Source organism: Falco rusticolus, chromosome 2 (assembly GCF_015220075.1).
Source record: "Falco rusticolus isolate bFalRus1 chromosome 2, bFalRus1.pri, whole genome shotgun sequence".
NCBI lineage: Eukaryota > Metazoa > Chordata > Aves > Falconiformes > Falconidae > Falco > Falco rusticolus.
In genome coordinates this window covers 79,663,454-79,680,003 of record NC_051188.1, presented here as the reverse complement: position 1 = coordinate 79,680,003, position 16,550 = coordinate 79,663,454, and the positions used below count along the sequence as shown (strand labels likewise).

Genomic DNA, 16,550 nt, shown 5'->3' with positions numbered 1-16,550 from the left:
CCTGGAGATCGCATGTCAAAGTGGTGGAAAAGGGATCTCCGAAGAAGGTGGGAGAAAAGGCAAAACAAAAGCACAATTCTTTTCGCATTTGGCTCACAAATGATAAATGGCCTTGTCATGTGCACTGATTAAGAGCCCATTATATTATTCTGCAGCAAGAAATACCTTCTGAAAAGACCCTGTGCTGTCTAAAGAAATCCTTGGGCTGAATCCAGCACTGAAACATGGCTCTTAAAGCAACCTCTGGGAGTCCAGCTTGAGTAGGAAGGTTGGACACTCCCTTTCTCTCACAGTTTTGCTTTTTAAACATGAAAGCGTGGGATTATTTCAAAATGTTGCAGATTTGGCTCTGTTGCAAATTCTGGAAGTCCATTTCTGAGCAGATGGGTGCACTTGGAGACAGGCAACCCAGGGAGCTCCTTCCCACAGGCTGAGGCTGCTGGAGATGGGATCGTAAGCGCTCAGGCAGAATAGCAGCAGATTGCTACATCAGCTGCTATTTCCATCAGCGGTGAGACCCACTTACTGAAAGAAGCCTTGTCTGGGGACCAGTGAATTCAGTTCACCTGCACGGCACAGCACCTCTGTGTAGGCTGCCTTCCCTAAAGCAGCAATAAAGTGCTGGAGAGTGCAAGCGCACAACTATTCCTCTCCTGCAGTGGTGTGCAAATCTTCATTATCTCCCTCCGCTGCCAAGGGCTGCTGGTGCTGAAAGGCAGTGTGCATGCAGGGTGCAGCCAGGGGTCCCAAGGGGTCATCAGGGGAGTCGGTGGCCAAAAGAAGCCCCTAGCTGGCTGGGAGAGCTGCTTGCCTGGGCTGCCAAGGGGATAGGAAGACTCACAGGAATGCTTGCCTCATTTGCTCTAGTCCATGGCACTTAGCCCTGAGGACTGGAGTTGGTCAGAAGTTTCACAGAAAAGGCAGAATGACTGAGCTAATTTTTCTTTTTTTCTTTCTTTCCTTTTTTTTTTTTCTTTTGGTCCATAGCATAAATCAGCGGAGCCTTGGGAAAAGCAGACAGGGAGGAATTGCTACCTGGGCTCCTTGCAGAGATCTGTGCTGTGAGTATGTGCGCTGCAGGTTGCCCCCTCCATGAGTGTGACCAAAGGGCTCCCACTGCACTGGGAGCCTGTGGCTGGGGTGGCCTCACAGAAAAGGTCCCCTGCAGCTGCTCTTTGAATAAGGATATTTTTCCTCTCCCTGCTGACGATGGCATCAGTCTCATTGAGAAGCTGCAGGGTCAAGGCAGCTTCTGGTCAGGGGAAGTTTCAACAAAAATTCTTCCATGAACCAGAAACTTTTTTTTTTCCAGCCAGCTCTAGTGAGAAAGTGGTTTCTGCAGCTGTAGTGCTGGGGAAGACTCTGCGTGCTCCTGACTTAAATGTTGCGTATCAGCAAGGATGTGACCTTTGGTGTCAAAACAGTGCTGGGTGACAGTGCCCTGTTCATTCCCCTTCCCTGCCTTTCTGGGACCTGTGTTCTGCCTCATATACTGAAAAGCAACAAAACAAGTCAGGTGCTGCATGGGGAAAAAAATTTCCGCCCCCCCGCCCCCCCAATGGAAAAGGAGCTTTTGACCAGATGAACTTAACTTTGCTGTTGCACAGTAGCTGAACATGGTTGCATTGCTGTTAACACACTGAACAAGGCAATCGATGCTGCCTAGAACTCTGCCAGGCAATATGGCCAGAGAGGGGTGAAGCCCCGTGTTCGCAGCCCAGCAATCACCCCCTCGCGAGACCACAAGATGTACCCTCCGGCTGCCTCATGGCACACGTTACACCGCCCGTTTATGGACGTTTTGGTGCCGTGTTAGTGTCCCATGGGTAGCGCACACGTGGCACCACATGTGCTGTGGGGACAGGCCTTTCCCCGGCCCCCGGCCCTTTCCCAGCAGGGGGAGGCAGGCAACATGGCGTTGAGCAGAAGAAACACAGTCAGGTCCCAGTGCTGGTGCTGGGCCTCTGTCAGCAACGAGGACTGACCTGACTGCTTAACATACAGTAAATGCATTTCTGAAAGGAGAAAGCCTCTCTGCAAGGCAACATGTTTGACCTGTGCAAGTATCTGACTTAAAGCAGGATGAAGGCAGCTGTGTTACCCTCCTGATATTAACTACAAAGTGCAACAGCGAGCGCTAGGCCCCGGGCGTGCTCCAGGGCAGCGTCTTGCGGGGAATGCCTGTGCAGAGGCATGGGGGACACTGCTGGGTGCAGGGGAGCTGAGGAGGGGCAGGGGATGGGTCGGGGGGCATGGGAGGGCAGGCTGAGGGGCTTGGAGGTGGGCGATAGGGAGCTGTGTGGTGGAGACCCTCTTCTGTGGGGACATGGTAGCAGGAGGATGTGGCCCTGGGCCCGAAGCTCAGCGGAGGGCTCGATGGCCCCTCAGCGGGGAGGCCGGGAGGAGCTCTGGGTGTCTGCAACACAGAGCGTCCCTCCGCGGCCTCAACCCGCCGGTGGGTGCCACCACAGGCTCCCACCTTTCCCGTGCCTCACCCTGGGACGGACTGTGGCCTCTCAGGCTCAAGGCTGGCCACATTGCTAGCAATCAGAGAAAGCAGAGGGGCTGTGAGGAGTGGGACAGAGAGGGGTTCAATGAGGGCAAGAAGGTGGGGAATTTCTGAGACACCGGTTCCCACTGCAATACGAATAAAGGGACACTCACATTCAACCTTTTTCTCCAGCATTGCCAAGTGATTAGCTACTTCCGTTTTCAGCTCATTGATTTTAAAAACCCTGAAAAGAAAACCCTCATGTATTAATGTTATACATTTAGTGCTGTACCTGCCATTTGGTACAAAGGACTTTTGCTAGAAACGTCTATATTTTTCAAAGGATTGATCTGTCCAACCATGGTTGCCATAAGGAAAAGAAATTTTCCTGTGGAAATGTTAAAATTTGGGCAGAAAATACACCCGCGTTTAATTTTCAGAAAAAATAACAACTAATGATTTTGTTGTGACCCTGGGAATGTACTGTGGCTCTGCAACACTTCATCACCCCCTCTCTTGGCAATGGCTTGTTATTGTACCCCCCAGGGAAGCAAAGTTAAATTGATAATGCCTTGCCTAACAGCAGCACCTTGGTGTCTGCACACTCTGAAGCCCCCCTTCCTTTAGAGTTATGCTGGTGATTTGCTAAGCTGTGGCGGGATTGATCTGTCTTATTGAAACCAGCTGGAATAAAATAAGCAGCTATACAGATGTTGATAAATCCTCTCAGGGGAGAGACATGTTTGAGTGATAAAGGGAAAAATGAAACAAACCGGATGATTTGACTGCTCAATGTAGAAACATTTCTTTTGCTTCCTAAGAGGGCAGAAGCACAATAAGAACATTTATATTTACAACTTGATCTCCTTTTTAGATCAAACATAATCACTGAAATCACATTTAGTTCAAGCCACCATATTGCTGTCAGCAGGAAATAAGCTGTGTACCAGGCGTAAATTTGTCAGGAAGAGTGGGATTTGAAGATCTTAAATGCCCCTCTGCCTCCTGTGAAAATATTACTTTAGGGTGATAAAAGAAATAGCATTTTAAATTAATAATGATGTTCAGCTTCTTACCTTGAGAACTGCTCAGCAATCTGTCCCAATAAATTCTGGAACAATTCTTCTTTCTCTGAGAAAATAGGAGGGGGACATAACAGAAAATGACAGAGCAAAAAAGACATCCTCAGCCTCCCTGCAAAGTGGCATCCCCAGACTTCCAGCTCTGTCGCCGAGGCATTTAGCCAAAAAGTAGTTCTGGTCCTTTGAACAGTGATAGTGTTTAGGAATGACTTCTCATATCACCTGCCTTTCTCTGCCTGCAGATTACAGTCAAGGTTTCTCAGAAATTTTTTTTAGAGGGGGGCTGGTGAGGTCTCTGAGAGGTACTTGTTTTAAGGCAGCACTCTCTGAAAAGATGACCCCTTTCACACTTCTTGGGTAGGACTCCCAGAATCACCATCCACTTTTGAAACATCTGGCTCACAAGGACTGCCTCTACACCGTCAGCACACTGCCGGAGTGCCTATGAGCAGTGCAACAGCTTATGAACACAAGATAACCCAGTTTTCTTTTCAGATGTATACTGGGACATTATCCTGGAGACCAATTTTTTTTTTGTGCAAATTCATAAGGATTGTACTGCTATGCATAAACTTCAGGCAAATGTGAGATTTCAAAGTGACTGTCCTTGCAGAATGAGTCCTTCCTGGTTCACAGGATGGACACAGCAGTGCATAAGCTTCCCAGCCCCCTTCCCTTGAGAACATAACTTGGACAGAGCCACCATAGGGATCCCGTCAGGATCCCATCAATGTCTGAGACGCTGTGGCAGTGGCTGCACTGGGAGCGCTCACTCCAGTAGCTCCCTGCCTCCTGCTGCCAACTCCAGTGCTCGGGTGCTTCAGCCAGCTCAGGAGAGTCAGCCTGCTGAAGCACCAACCCCTTCCAAGACCATCACAGGATTGCAATAACTAACACAGGGAAAAGCAAACGCATCCTTAAAACAAGAACCTAGATTTTGAGGGACAGTACACTTTAGGAAGGAAGAAGTATAATAACAATATTTTCCCATCTTTCAGTCAGTCCACACTGTATTCACACAGATGGGAAGCATAAATCACCTTTGCTGAGCTGTGAGCTGCTGTTTTGAGATTGTTCCCACTTTGTCTCACCAGTTAATTTAAACTGCACTGTGCTTGCAATGTGGTTGCACTCTTGGTTACTCATGCTCCAGAAGTAGAAATGTTGCATACTCTTATATACATGCCGCACATTATGGAACACCCATTTATATGCTATGTAGAAATACCCCAATGGCATTTCTGAAGCTACTTTTTGCACTTGCCTGAGGGAGCACAATGTCTCACGAGTGCAATCACCCAGGCAAAACACATCACACAGAAATACAGCCCGGCATTTACAGAGTAATTCTAAATAATAGCTCTTGTACCTGTTGAAAAGATTTGCAATTCCTCAGGTATTAAAGATGTCAGAAATACTTGTCAAGTGCTTTCACTTTGCTGATCGAAACAATTTGGCTGTTACCCCTGTGTCTTTAAACTGGAACAAGCACTCTGTGCTCTGAAAGTCTCAGATCTATTTCCCTCTTCATTTTTTTTTTCTGTGATCCAACTCCCAGCAGAGAGGCTAGCAGAGCAAATGAAGAAATTAGTTCTTTTCACAGAGACCCATTTTTCAGTTTTCTCACAAATCCCATTCGAAAATCCAAGCGCTGAAACAAAGCAAACGCTGCGTCCTATTTAAGACAGGAGGAAAGCTTACCGTGCACAGCACCTGGGATGGTACCTGAGTCCAACAGTGAAAATAAGCAGAGAAACCCGTGTCCTCTCACTTCAGTGCTGCTCAGCTCTCTGACAGTGGCTGTAGCATGCCAGAGACTGACAAGTTCCCTATAAAAACTGTTCCAGTAAAAAAAAAATTAAAAAAAAAATCTTATTTTCATTCCCTCCCCCTGTCAAAACTCACTTGGAGTACTAGGACGTTCTCATCCAGGGAACAGTCAGCTGCAATCTGATGTTTATGGATGTAATAAAAGACTTTCAAAATGAAGATGTATGTTTTTATAACCCTAGGGTGCAGTAAAGATATATGACTAAGAGTGGCAGTTCGTCTCATCTTAAAGAGACAAAGATCCATTTCTTCGTCCTGTTCCTTTCCAAGGGGGAGACCACTGCTAACCCCCGATTCTGAAGAAAATGAGATAACACTCCAACATCATTTAGTCTCACTTATCCACTCATTTGTGTAACAGGAGGGCTAGGTGTTCTTTTACTCCGTTACCGTCTATCTGCTTTTTTTTATACCTCTGGGCAGGGCTGATACCCCAGGTGCATGCAGCTACCTTTTCCCTCAGTTGCTTCATTTGTTTTGCTGCAATTCCCTCTATGAAAAGGAAATCCTAGTGCATGTAGCATGGGCAGCTGCAATCTGTGAACGTTGCTGAGGGTCACCAGCTCCTTCCTGCAGCACCCCAAAAGCCAGCAGCAACCCTCTTCTCAGCTCACCCTCTGCCAGCACCATGAATGTGCAATGTTTGCAAATGCAGGTGTTCAGCAAGACAGGTTTTTGCACAATATGCAAGATATTTTGAAGCTGACTAATGAAAATTAGAAAAACTCCCTCCAGAAGATGCTGCAATAGTGTAATGCTGGGCAGAGGACAGAGCAGCTCAGGCCTCCCCAGGCTTCCCTTGGCTCATTCCTGTGCTCACTGTGGGCACAGGGACTTCAGCTCCTTGCCTGCTGGCCCCTGCCAAGTTCAGCAGGGAACTTGGCTGGGGCATCACAGAGCAAGGAGCCATTTTGCTGTCCCTCTCAGCAGTCCTGTCTCTAGCAGGGCTGGGCAGAAAGCAGGTGCAGGGGAATATGGCAGCAGCACTTTTTCCTGTGACTCCCACTGTGGCCGGATCAGAGGGCTGGCAGCGAGCGTGTACACACCTTCCCTGCCAGACAGAGACTAGGTACATGCTGGGGCAGCTCAGGTCACCTGTGCGCTGACACAGATGGCTTATAAGCTGCTGGCATGCACCCTCTGCTTCACACCGCCCTGCTCAGCAGTGACTATTCCTCTCCTGTCCTACCCACCAGAATCACAGCCAGGGAGCCACCTACACCCTCTCGCCCTCCCTGGCTCCCCTTGCCATCCTGCCAGCGTTGGCAGGGTGCAGGCAGAGAGTGCATGGGGTTGTGAGTGTGGGATGGTTTTCCCCCTATCTTTTCTGCTGTGACCATCAAGGCTGGGAGGATGTGGGCATCTGCCTTTGCCTGCCAGCATCAGGCTGGTGAACTCCTGCCATACGGTCTCCTTCTCACGTGTTCTTGTGCCTCTGGCTCAGGCCTCTATCTGTATTTTGCACTCTGTGGTTTGTTTGGATCAGGACAGTCAGAGGAATTAAAAAAAACCAAACAGCCAGGTGGACAAAAGCCTGAGGAAGGGGTGTGTTTTCCAGCCCAAGCCCACGTCTGTGAATCATGTCATATCGAACACCAAATTCACTTGACAGCTCAGGTTAATTAGGGCTGTTGCATGCAAACCCCTGCTCAGGTGAGTAATCCTGAAGCTGTTGGCCCTGTCCGGATGCATGCATCCATGTGGGATGCATGTAAGGAGCAGCAGGAGGGAGGGGGCTTTTTCTCTCACAGTCTCTGCCTCTTCACACTTGCTTGATCTGCAAGCGTGAATATGCCTCCAAAAGGAGAGGAGAGATATCCCAGAATAAGAAGATTTAGACACAGTGACAAGCTTCTGTCACTTTACTAAGAGCAATCTGCACAAGATCTTGTGTATTTAATCACTCGGGGGGGGGGAAAGCTGTCTCCACAGTTCGCTGGTGCAGTCATTGGTGGGCTCAGTGGTGGGCAAGGCGCAGTTAGCACTGTTCAGATGTGAGCCTCCTAGCAGGCAGCTACACAGGTGTTGGTTGAGCTAGCTTTCCTGCTACAAGCCGATATCCATGGGGAGAGACCCTGGGCTTTCCTCCATGCAAATGCTAGATGGGTTGTTAGCTGAAAAGGCAAACAATTGAATAGCAAGTGAAGTGGGAGGTGAAGATGCTGCCTATAGCCTTAGGCTGGCCAAGCCGCTCCGATGCACGCTCCGATGCATGCTGGCAGGGTTCCCCACTGCTGAGGCTGCTGAGCAAGGAGTGGTAAGTGGTGAGGTCTCTCCACGTGCTGGCCTCCGTCCCAACAGGGCACTGCTGTCTTCGGGTTTCCTTGCCCATTTCTACAGGGATGAGGGGATGCTTGTGTTGAAGGATCCACCAGAACAAACTGGAGACAGAGATGTGGCGAAAACTGGGACTAAGCTCAGCACATCTTATGCTGTTTCAGGTCACATCCCTGGTGAGATTTTTAAGGGCTCGTTCAGCCACCTGTGTGCTTTGTTGCTCTAACTCTGAAGCGGTAGGACAGTCCCTGCACGTTTCCAGCCCTGTTTAGGACTGTGGTGGATCAGGCTCACTTGAGCTCCACGATAGCTCCACTTTGTGCACTATCAGACTTCAGTTTTATTTCTCAAGTGTGTGCTGCTAGTAGGATTTGTTCATTTAATTGGCATCTCCAGCAATATTGCAGAGTGCTTGAACCCTACTAATTATACCCACAACACAGCCATCCATTTGTGAGTTTTGAACCTGTTCTACCACAAGGATGCAGACCAGAGCCTTCCTGCTGTTGGGAGGGAGAAGATAGCCTTGGGAGTTTAAACACCCCAGAAAGAAGGAAGGGTTTGGCACCAGGGGTTTGATGCTCTGCTCAGATAGCCACGTACCTTCTACTCTGGGGCCACAGAAGGAGGGACAGCACGTGATGCAATGGCCACACAGGCTCAGAGCTGGCCAGCTCAGCCCTTGCTTTGCCTTGCAGACAGCTGACCCCATGGTGATACGGTAGTCACTGCTGCATCTAACGGATGCTCACTGGAATAATAATTTTTGTAATTCCAGCCCTCTCCCATGACTATGGCCAGGAAATAAAGAATGACTTCTTAGTAGAACTCCAGTGGATATCTCCTCTGCTGGATAAAAGCCACTGCTTATATTTTCCTCCCAAAGGATCATATTTTCCAGTCCCACCTTTTACAGTCTTTGTTCCACTGAAACATGCGTCATTCTTTTCCAGCTGCCTGGGAGACTGCTGAAAAGAGGTGCATTACCTCCCACTGCTGTGAAAATTAGGGTGACCCCTTTTTTGGCATGTATTTGGACAAGTTGCTTTGGGAAGCAGAACCACGCAGGCAGAGTTGCTTAAGAAGTGAAGAGTAGAACAGAGGTGGATTTTTTTCTTTTAATGAAGAGGAACAATTTCCCACTCTGTTTATTCTTCCTACTCTCAGCAAAATGTCAGGAATGCTTAAGATTAATGACAGCCCATGCAAAAGAGAAACAGATACCAAGGAACATTAGTTCCATCACACTCAATTCAACTTCCCTCCTCTTTCCATAGCAGACTCTCTTCTGCTTTGGCAACTAACAGCCAGAATTTTTCTTGCCCTTTTCAGCTTAGATCTTTGGAAATCCTTGTTTCATAAAATTCAAGGAGGGAAGAGAGACCTTGCTGACACCGTGAGCTGCACTCTGAAGAAAGAAAAGCCATGTGCTGTCAGCTGGGGTGAAAAACGAGGGCCCTGGGAAAGTGTGAAAAGTCATACATGGTCTTATAAAAATATACAGTTAGTTTCATGTTAGGTAAAAAAAAGGGTAGATGTTCTAGCAAGCCTTTTGATTGGCTTCCCAGCTGGTATAACACAGTGGCTTTGCCCAGCAGATCCTTGCTGAAAAAAAAGGGTAGATGTTCTAGCAAGCCTTTTGATTGGCTTCCCAGCTGGTATAACACAGTGGCTTTGCCCAGCAGATCCTTGCTGGCCCTGTTCGCCCTGTTCCTCCATCTTGGGGCAAATGGCTATTGATTACCCATGTAGCGGGTACACCGAGACACATGCAGCAGGTAAGACCCCACCTTTTCTGACCTGATAATGCAAATAGCGTACTTCTGGAGCACAACAGTGATGCTGTTCCAGCAGAGTTTGTTACAAAAAGGAAATAGTTTAGGAGGCAGCTTCTTCTCCCTTAGCAGTTGGCTTTGACTACCTCCTTCCAGCAACAGTGGCAATCACCGATCTAGGACCTGTTTATGGCTTGTAACAAATCTTACTGTGATAAAGCACTTCCCCATTTCCTAGCTTCTTTGTTCTTTTTGCTCTGTTTGCCTTTGCTCTCTGCATGCACAAGCTCCCCACTGCGGCCTTTCCATGCCCCCCCCCAGCCCCCCACCCCCCATCATTCTCCTACGCTGCCTTGCTGTGCCCTGTTCCTACAGATGTTTCTGCTGCAGCAGTCGTGGGTGCCTCAGAGAGCAGCTTTGGTTCCCTGTGTCTCCCCATCTAAAAAAAGGCAGTGCTGTGAGACACTATGTTTTGTTGTGTAATACAGGAGCCTGAGCAATAAGAAGAGGTGGGACCTGCAATCAGCATTAGCAAGAAGACAAACCAGTGGGACCAGCAAAACTGCCTTGCCCCTGTCACAAGAGCCTCTATTCCTGCCCCAGACTTTCTGGCTCCCTCCTGTTCTTTCTGTTCCCAGGATAATCTTAACCTCTTGCCCCTTGTCTCACCTATCTTCTCATTTTAGTGCTCCAAACTGTGTCCCCAGCTGACATTCCCTATCCTCCTGCAGCCCTTGCCTCAGTGGCCAGCCTTTCGCTACAGCTCCACAGCATACAGTCTAGGGCTCTTGCTCAGTCTGCCTTGGAGAGAATAGCAGGAGATAACACGGTTGCACAGATGAGAGAGACCGTGAGCCAGATGCTCTACAGGACCTGCCCCAGGCAAATGCTCTTCTCCAGTGTCTGAGAGCTACTGGCCTGACTGTGACACTGGCAGGCAAAGAGAAATGGTAGAAGTGCCGCTTAGTCTTGCCTGTGGAGTACAACAGTGTTCTGTGGAGAACAGCTGTGTTCTGGGAAACATGTTCCAGATGTGCTCTTCCATCCAAGCCTTCTTTAATCTTGTCAGGTATATTTAAATATTTATTACACTTAGAGCTACCATGCCCACAACGGAAATTATGCTCTCTCCTCAGCCATTTGGAACTAACATGGAATTCAAATGTTGTGCTCAGTTTTCCAGTGGAGCTTTGCTGAGAGATGAACAAGTTAAACAAAACACTGCAGGACAGTCTTTCAAACTTTGTCTACATTGCCTGAAAAAATCACACTGCTCCATCTAGGGCTTTCCCCAGGACATCAGTGGTGCTGTGTCAGACCACAGCTAAGCACTGGGAAAGTCCCCTGGACCCCAGCCATTCCACCTCATTCTCAAATACTTTGGGGATTTTTCTTCAACTTTCCTCCAGAACACTATGATCAAATACTTCTTATTCTGCTGTGGCTACAATCATGACACTATCATCATTCTTCCTTGCATCATAGCCATATAATTTCCATGTGCAAATGTTCACAAATTTAGCTTTAGCAAATTCAGTTCAAAAGGGTTGTTTTACCTGAGAGTTGCCCAGTGGCAACAGGTATCACTTTGTATGGCGACCTGGAAGAGTCAGAGAGGGTTGATGTTAGCAACACTCAGAAAGCAGTTTGTATTTCATATCTAAACTCCCCGAGAATTTGGAATAAGTATCTGAATATATTCTAACCACTCTTAAAACCTGTGAGTTTAAATATGCAATGAGTACTTCTTATGAACACACATCTCTCCAGTTTACAACTGAGCTAGAGACAGAGAGATCTTTCTTGTGCTGTATGGTCATGCAACAAACATGGTAAAAATGCCTCCTGCCTGGCAAGCCTTGATAGCTTGTGGACTGAGATGGTGAGGAAATTTTGTAGGTCAGAAGGGCGCTCCAGTGGTGGGGATCATCTTTTGGCCTGTGTTGACACATCGTCCTGTGCAGTAGGTTCCTCCCAACTGCTGGGGCTCCATCACAGGTGCCAATGAGAGTAATGCCAGTGATAAGTAATGATGAAATATGCAATTAAGAAAATGACACTAGCAGGAGTAAGTACAAGCAGTCAGAGTGAAACTAAAAGTCCCAGGTTGGAAAAGCAACAGGAAACTAAGGAGAGAAAGAAAAAGGCATTTGGAGGTGAGAAGGGCCAAAGCTAGCATGGAAGAGACCTACCCTCATCAAAACCTTTGACTTCTCTTTGCAAGTAATGTCATGGTTGTGTCCTAGCAGAGCAATAAAGGAGTAAGGGAGCAAAGGAGCCGGGAGCCTTGACAGCAAACATGGTGGGATGGGAACAGATGTTCTACATTCAATACCTAAAAGCAGTATTTTTTCCTCAGACAATTACTTCTACCTTAATAACAAGTTAAAATCTTCAAAACCAGCAGGCATTAGTGTTATAAGCCAGCAAGCAATTCTTACTGTCATCTCCCTCCCTCCAGGGAGCTGCTCACCTCCCACTGCGTACGAAATGCATCTGCACACAACCATCACCCCTTCCCTTGGGCTTGACCCTATTTTTAAAGAGCAGGTTGCAGCAAAGCTTACCTCTCTGAGTTTGCAGGCATTGTCGGGTCAATGGATACCATACAATTGTCTGCCGTCAGAAGGGAGATTGTTGTGTTCCTGAAAAGCATGTTTCAAAGATGTTTATTTGACCTGGAAATGCTGGCTGAAATTCTGTGCACACAGTACATAGCCATCTTATCTCCTGCAGCACTCTTGGCCTGGCCTGACATTGTCTCAGATCCTTTTTACCTGGGTGCAGAAAGGGTCAAAGCACGGGACAGGGTGAAGCTTGATGGTTCGCCCACTTCAGTTACCAGAGATGTTTCTGGAAAAATTAAGTGTGATCATCCTTGATCTCTGAGCAGACTTTGCTCCCTGAATTCAGTTGACTCATCAACTCATCATTTCTGTTAAAAAGCTATGTTTTATGATACATTGACTCAGCAGCTATGTATTGACTCCCACTACACAAATAACTACTGGTAATATGACTGTCTTGAACTTACTCAGTTACTCTTTTACCAGAACAAACAAAACAAAATGTCTTGCTGAATATGGGGCCTTTTTTTTTTTAGTATTGTGAGAAGTGTGATCTCATAGGCTCAGATCTAAACCTTGGAGGTTTACTTTGGCTCCAGAATCCTGGTTGAAATGCATTGTTCTTTGAAAGTCTTCTGATGAAAAAAAAAAAAAAAAAAAAAAAAAAAGCCAAATATGCGGTGAACACCCTAATCATGAGTCATTAAAACTGCTCAACAAGGTTTCCTCAGTGATAGAGTGGAAGTATTTCACATCATAAGCAAATGAGAGTTATTAACCTCTCTAATGTCAAATGGGAAGAAATAGCTAGGATAAACAGCAAAGGACATTAATTCTGTCCAGCAGCTTATGCAAATTCTGAGTCAATATAGACATTTTTATCATTCAATCCCCAGAGCTAGAGTCATGCAATAAACCCATAATCAAAGGACTGGCTTATTTTTTCCTATGATTTTTCTTATTGTAAACCTATTTTTACACAGGTAAAGACTATAGCTTATTGCATGCTGCTGTGCATCTGGCCTGCGTTGCCCGAGCTCCTATTCAGAGAGGAGATGGCCCGTTTTAGACAGAGCTTCCCTCCCTGCATGCCATTGCTCTGGACAGGTGGTGCAGAAGTGGCTGGGTGCTACACCATGCCACCCTCCACCATTCACCAGCCTCTCCCACCCCAGCACACAACTACACCTGATCCTGGATCCCTCTCAACACAGAGATTTAAGTTGGATGCTGCTTTCTGGGTTGAAGGTAAGAGAAACAAACCCTACAGGAAATTGCAGCAGGAGAGATGCATGGACTTTGCAAGGCAACATAAATTAGAAAATACTTGGCCTGGGCAATGGATTTGGGGATATTTATGTTCCATAAAATGGGGTATTTTATGTTTAACTACCCTATACCTGGGATTAGATTGTACTGTATCTAAATGGAAAGCCTTTCACCAATGCCAAATGGCCTTTCACCAATGCCAATGGCAAATCATTGGGCCAAATTTTTCCCTAAAAAACAGGTTCTAAACATATGGTTGTGTTTCACTCGATCTGGGCAAAAATGTAGTGCTGATGTATAACTGCTACACAACCCTTCTGCACTCAGTGCTGGTCTTCTGCACTTGCTTGTATTTTTTGGACTATCTCTTTTCTGTTCTACCCTATTCCTCTCTGTTCCTCAGGCACAGCTGCCGCTGAGGTGGCTCAATGCCTGACAGAGCTTCATGCACTTTTCCAGCTGGTGTTATCCGGATTGCCCCAATTTCTTCTTCCAGTAGACTGGAATGAGAGAAAAGCTTGAATAGCAGCTAAGTTAGTCTTTTGGGGCTTGTCTTTAAATTTCCCCCAGAAGTAAAGAAACAAAAGTGAAACGAATGTCACAAATTAAAAGAGACCTACCTTGGTAACCCTGTTGCAATGCAGAAGAGGTCCATAATATCTTTGGAGTTGCAGTATTTGCTGAAGATCACCTTCCAAACCAAACAGCAGAAGGGGGAGAAAAATAAAGACAAAGAAGAAAAAGGACAGTTAGTTCCCAGTGAGATATGAACTCTATTCAGGCATGAACTAGGCTAATTTTAAGGCCATTTCAATTATCTGATTTGACTTTTGAGCTGGAATATTTCTCTACTCCTGTTTAATACCTGTGTATTTTTTGATAAAGAAAGCAAGCTCTGGAGACCTAATTGTACTGCTCAGAAGTAGAGCAATAACGTATGTGAACTGACAGCAAAAGGTTTCTTACAATGCCGTATTGCTGCAGGATGATAACAACTGCAGATTTAAGGATGTAAGAGCCCGGATTTAGGAAGAAAACAGCCCAGATTTGGGGAGGTCCTTGGATGGTATAAAAGGGCACTACTTTTTGGACTTAAGCCAGCTTCAAACTGAACAGAGGGTTTTTTTGCCCCACAGGTTGGGCCAAATTTTCTGCAGGCTGTCAGGCTGTGTGGTTCCCATTGTTAGGTCACAACCTGGAGCTTGAAAAATTACAAAATTTGCCAGTTACCTTCCCAGGCCCCCAAACAGCTTTTCAACCCACTGCCTTTCCACACATGCCTTCTCCTATGCAGAGAAGACTGTCTGAGCAGTGGATCTGGGAATGCAATATCCCCTTGATCCCACTGTGATACAGCCTTCAATGTTGCCATCCCATGCCGTGATTTTCCTCAAGACTCCTATGTCCATCAGGACGTGTGGGTGATGGTGCTCCCTGGTTGAGAAGCTCTTCTGCAGCCACAGTGGAGGGCAGAAAACCTCTCTGTGTGCCTTTGATTGACTGTGGGTGGAAGCTTTGAACCTGCCATGGAAATAAAATACCTCACTGCAGTCAGGTCTAGCTCATCTTCTCAAAGGCAGGAACAATGGCGAGCAGTGGGTCTGATTTGTCTGGGGGCTGCTGGTGTCAACAGGGTGGCTGTTGGCTGTGGGGGACAGCTTACTGTGGTGAATGAGGGGAGGTGGTGGTGTGGAGAGGGGCAGTTTCCCTGGCCAGTGCTGGAGCACAGCTCCCTCGCACACCACAAGAAATAGCCATAGAGCCTCTGGGTTCAGGATTCGGCAGCCCAAAGGGACTTGTGGAGACCTAATGGCTAGAACTCAGGAGGAGCAAGAAAGAGGTATTTTGCAGATAAGGTCTGAGGCACAGGGAGATCAAAGTCAAAAGTCTCCTCTCCTTTCAAGTACCTTGCTGGAAACTCTATTTTCTAACCCCCACAACCACCCTTAGCATCCCATATTCTCAAGTATAGCCTGTTGTGGACAGAGGAGTTTTGTGCGTGCCCACAGATCAGCCTCAAGGCTGGTGACCCAGAAAATGAGGAACGTGTCACCCAGGGTGGCTTTCCACTGGTTTGTTTTCACTGTCTTGCCTCATGCTGCCAGGAGGAGGCAGGGGCTGCAGGCAGCGGGGGCTGCAGGCAGTGGGGGCTGCTGCCACCCTTGCCGGGTCAAAGCAGGCCCCATGTGTTCAGCGAGATGAGGACCACACTTGAAAAAATAACATTTTATCATCTAATTAAAGATGCTTCCAAAAGTGTCGGTGCCAGGAGTTAATTAAGCCCGCAGCCTCACTCCAGCAGCTTTGGCCTTTGAGTGCTTGAGTTCCTAAATCATAATAGCGTTGCTGTAACACACGTGCCTTTTCTGAGATGCCTTTCAGACACCAGGGGAATTTCCTCACCCAGAGGTGTCATGTGATGCCAACCCAGACCTCTGCTGCTGGCGATGGGGAAGCCATGGGACAGCCTGCAGGACATTGTGCCAGTGAGGAGTTGCTAATGCCTGCTCACAGCTCAGGTCACCACGAGCCTGAAGCATCAGGAGATTTGGGACAGCATGTGCAAGACCTGACCAGCCTGGTTGAGTCCCCTTGTGCCTGGAGTGAGATGCACCGAAGCTCCAGTTGATGCTGAAGCAAAGCCCTCTTACTCTTGAGTGGAATGTCATGGGTTTCGTGGTAGAGAAGAGAATGATACTGGTCACCTCAAGAGGTGGCTGTGACCGATAGGTGTGCTTACACTCACCTTCGCTGTTTTCTGACCTGGATGAGATTACACCAGGCAATCAAGGCACTTGATTACTGAGGTAGTGATTGTTACTGGGGAAATGGGTGGGATTAATACCCAAGTGGGTCTTAAAAACCTGTTTTATCCAGTGATTGGCCCTTGGTTATTAAAATACAGCAGCAATCAAAGCAATAAAACATAGTTGATTGAGTACAGATAGGACTGAAAACCCACTCCTAGCAGAACACAGAGTCCTACCTGAGTGATAAGTGCTAAAATTGGCTGACAGGCATTGGAGGGCACAACAACTGGTGCACACAGTAACTGAGCAGATTATGTTAATTGTGGCTGAACAGAAGGTAAAGGCTTGTGATGTGCCAGGAGTGCTATTTCAGGTATTGAGGTTTCTTATTCTGGAAATCAATTATGATTGACCAGGACAGATAAAAGAGGAAAAGATAAAAAACCCATAAAATTAAAAACCATTAAAGGTAAGAAAGCCAGCCTGACTCATAGAAAGCAGCAGGATCT

The 16,550-nt window shown here is 47.1% G+C and overlaps 1 protein-coding gene across 3 annotated transcripts in view; it reads right to left on the bottom strand.

The window, feature by feature from the left end:
• The window catches only part of PDE9A (phosphodiesterase 9A), a 51,409-nt gene that overhangs the window by 23,932 nt on the left and 10,927 nt on the right, over positions 1-16,550 (bottom strand). The window contains exons 2-6 of one of the 3 annotated variants that reach the window (XM_037377796.1): positions 13,912-13,982; positions 12,023-12,100; positions 11,012-11,055; positions 3,568-3,622; positions 2,665-2,735 (exon numbers count right to left, since the gene is read on the bottom strand). In XM_037377796.1, the coding sequence (XP_037233693.1) occupies positions 2,665-2,735; positions 3,568-3,622; positions 11,012-11,055; positions 12,023-12,100; positions 13,912-13,982 (319 nt within the window). Of the gene's footprint in view, positions 1-2,664; positions 2,736-3,567; positions 3,623-5,274; positions 5,393-11,011; positions 11,056-12,022; positions 12,101-13,911; positions 13,983-16,550 lie in introns of those variants that run through there. The other 2 variants (XM_037377799.1, XM_037377798.1) reach the window with 2 other exon arrangements.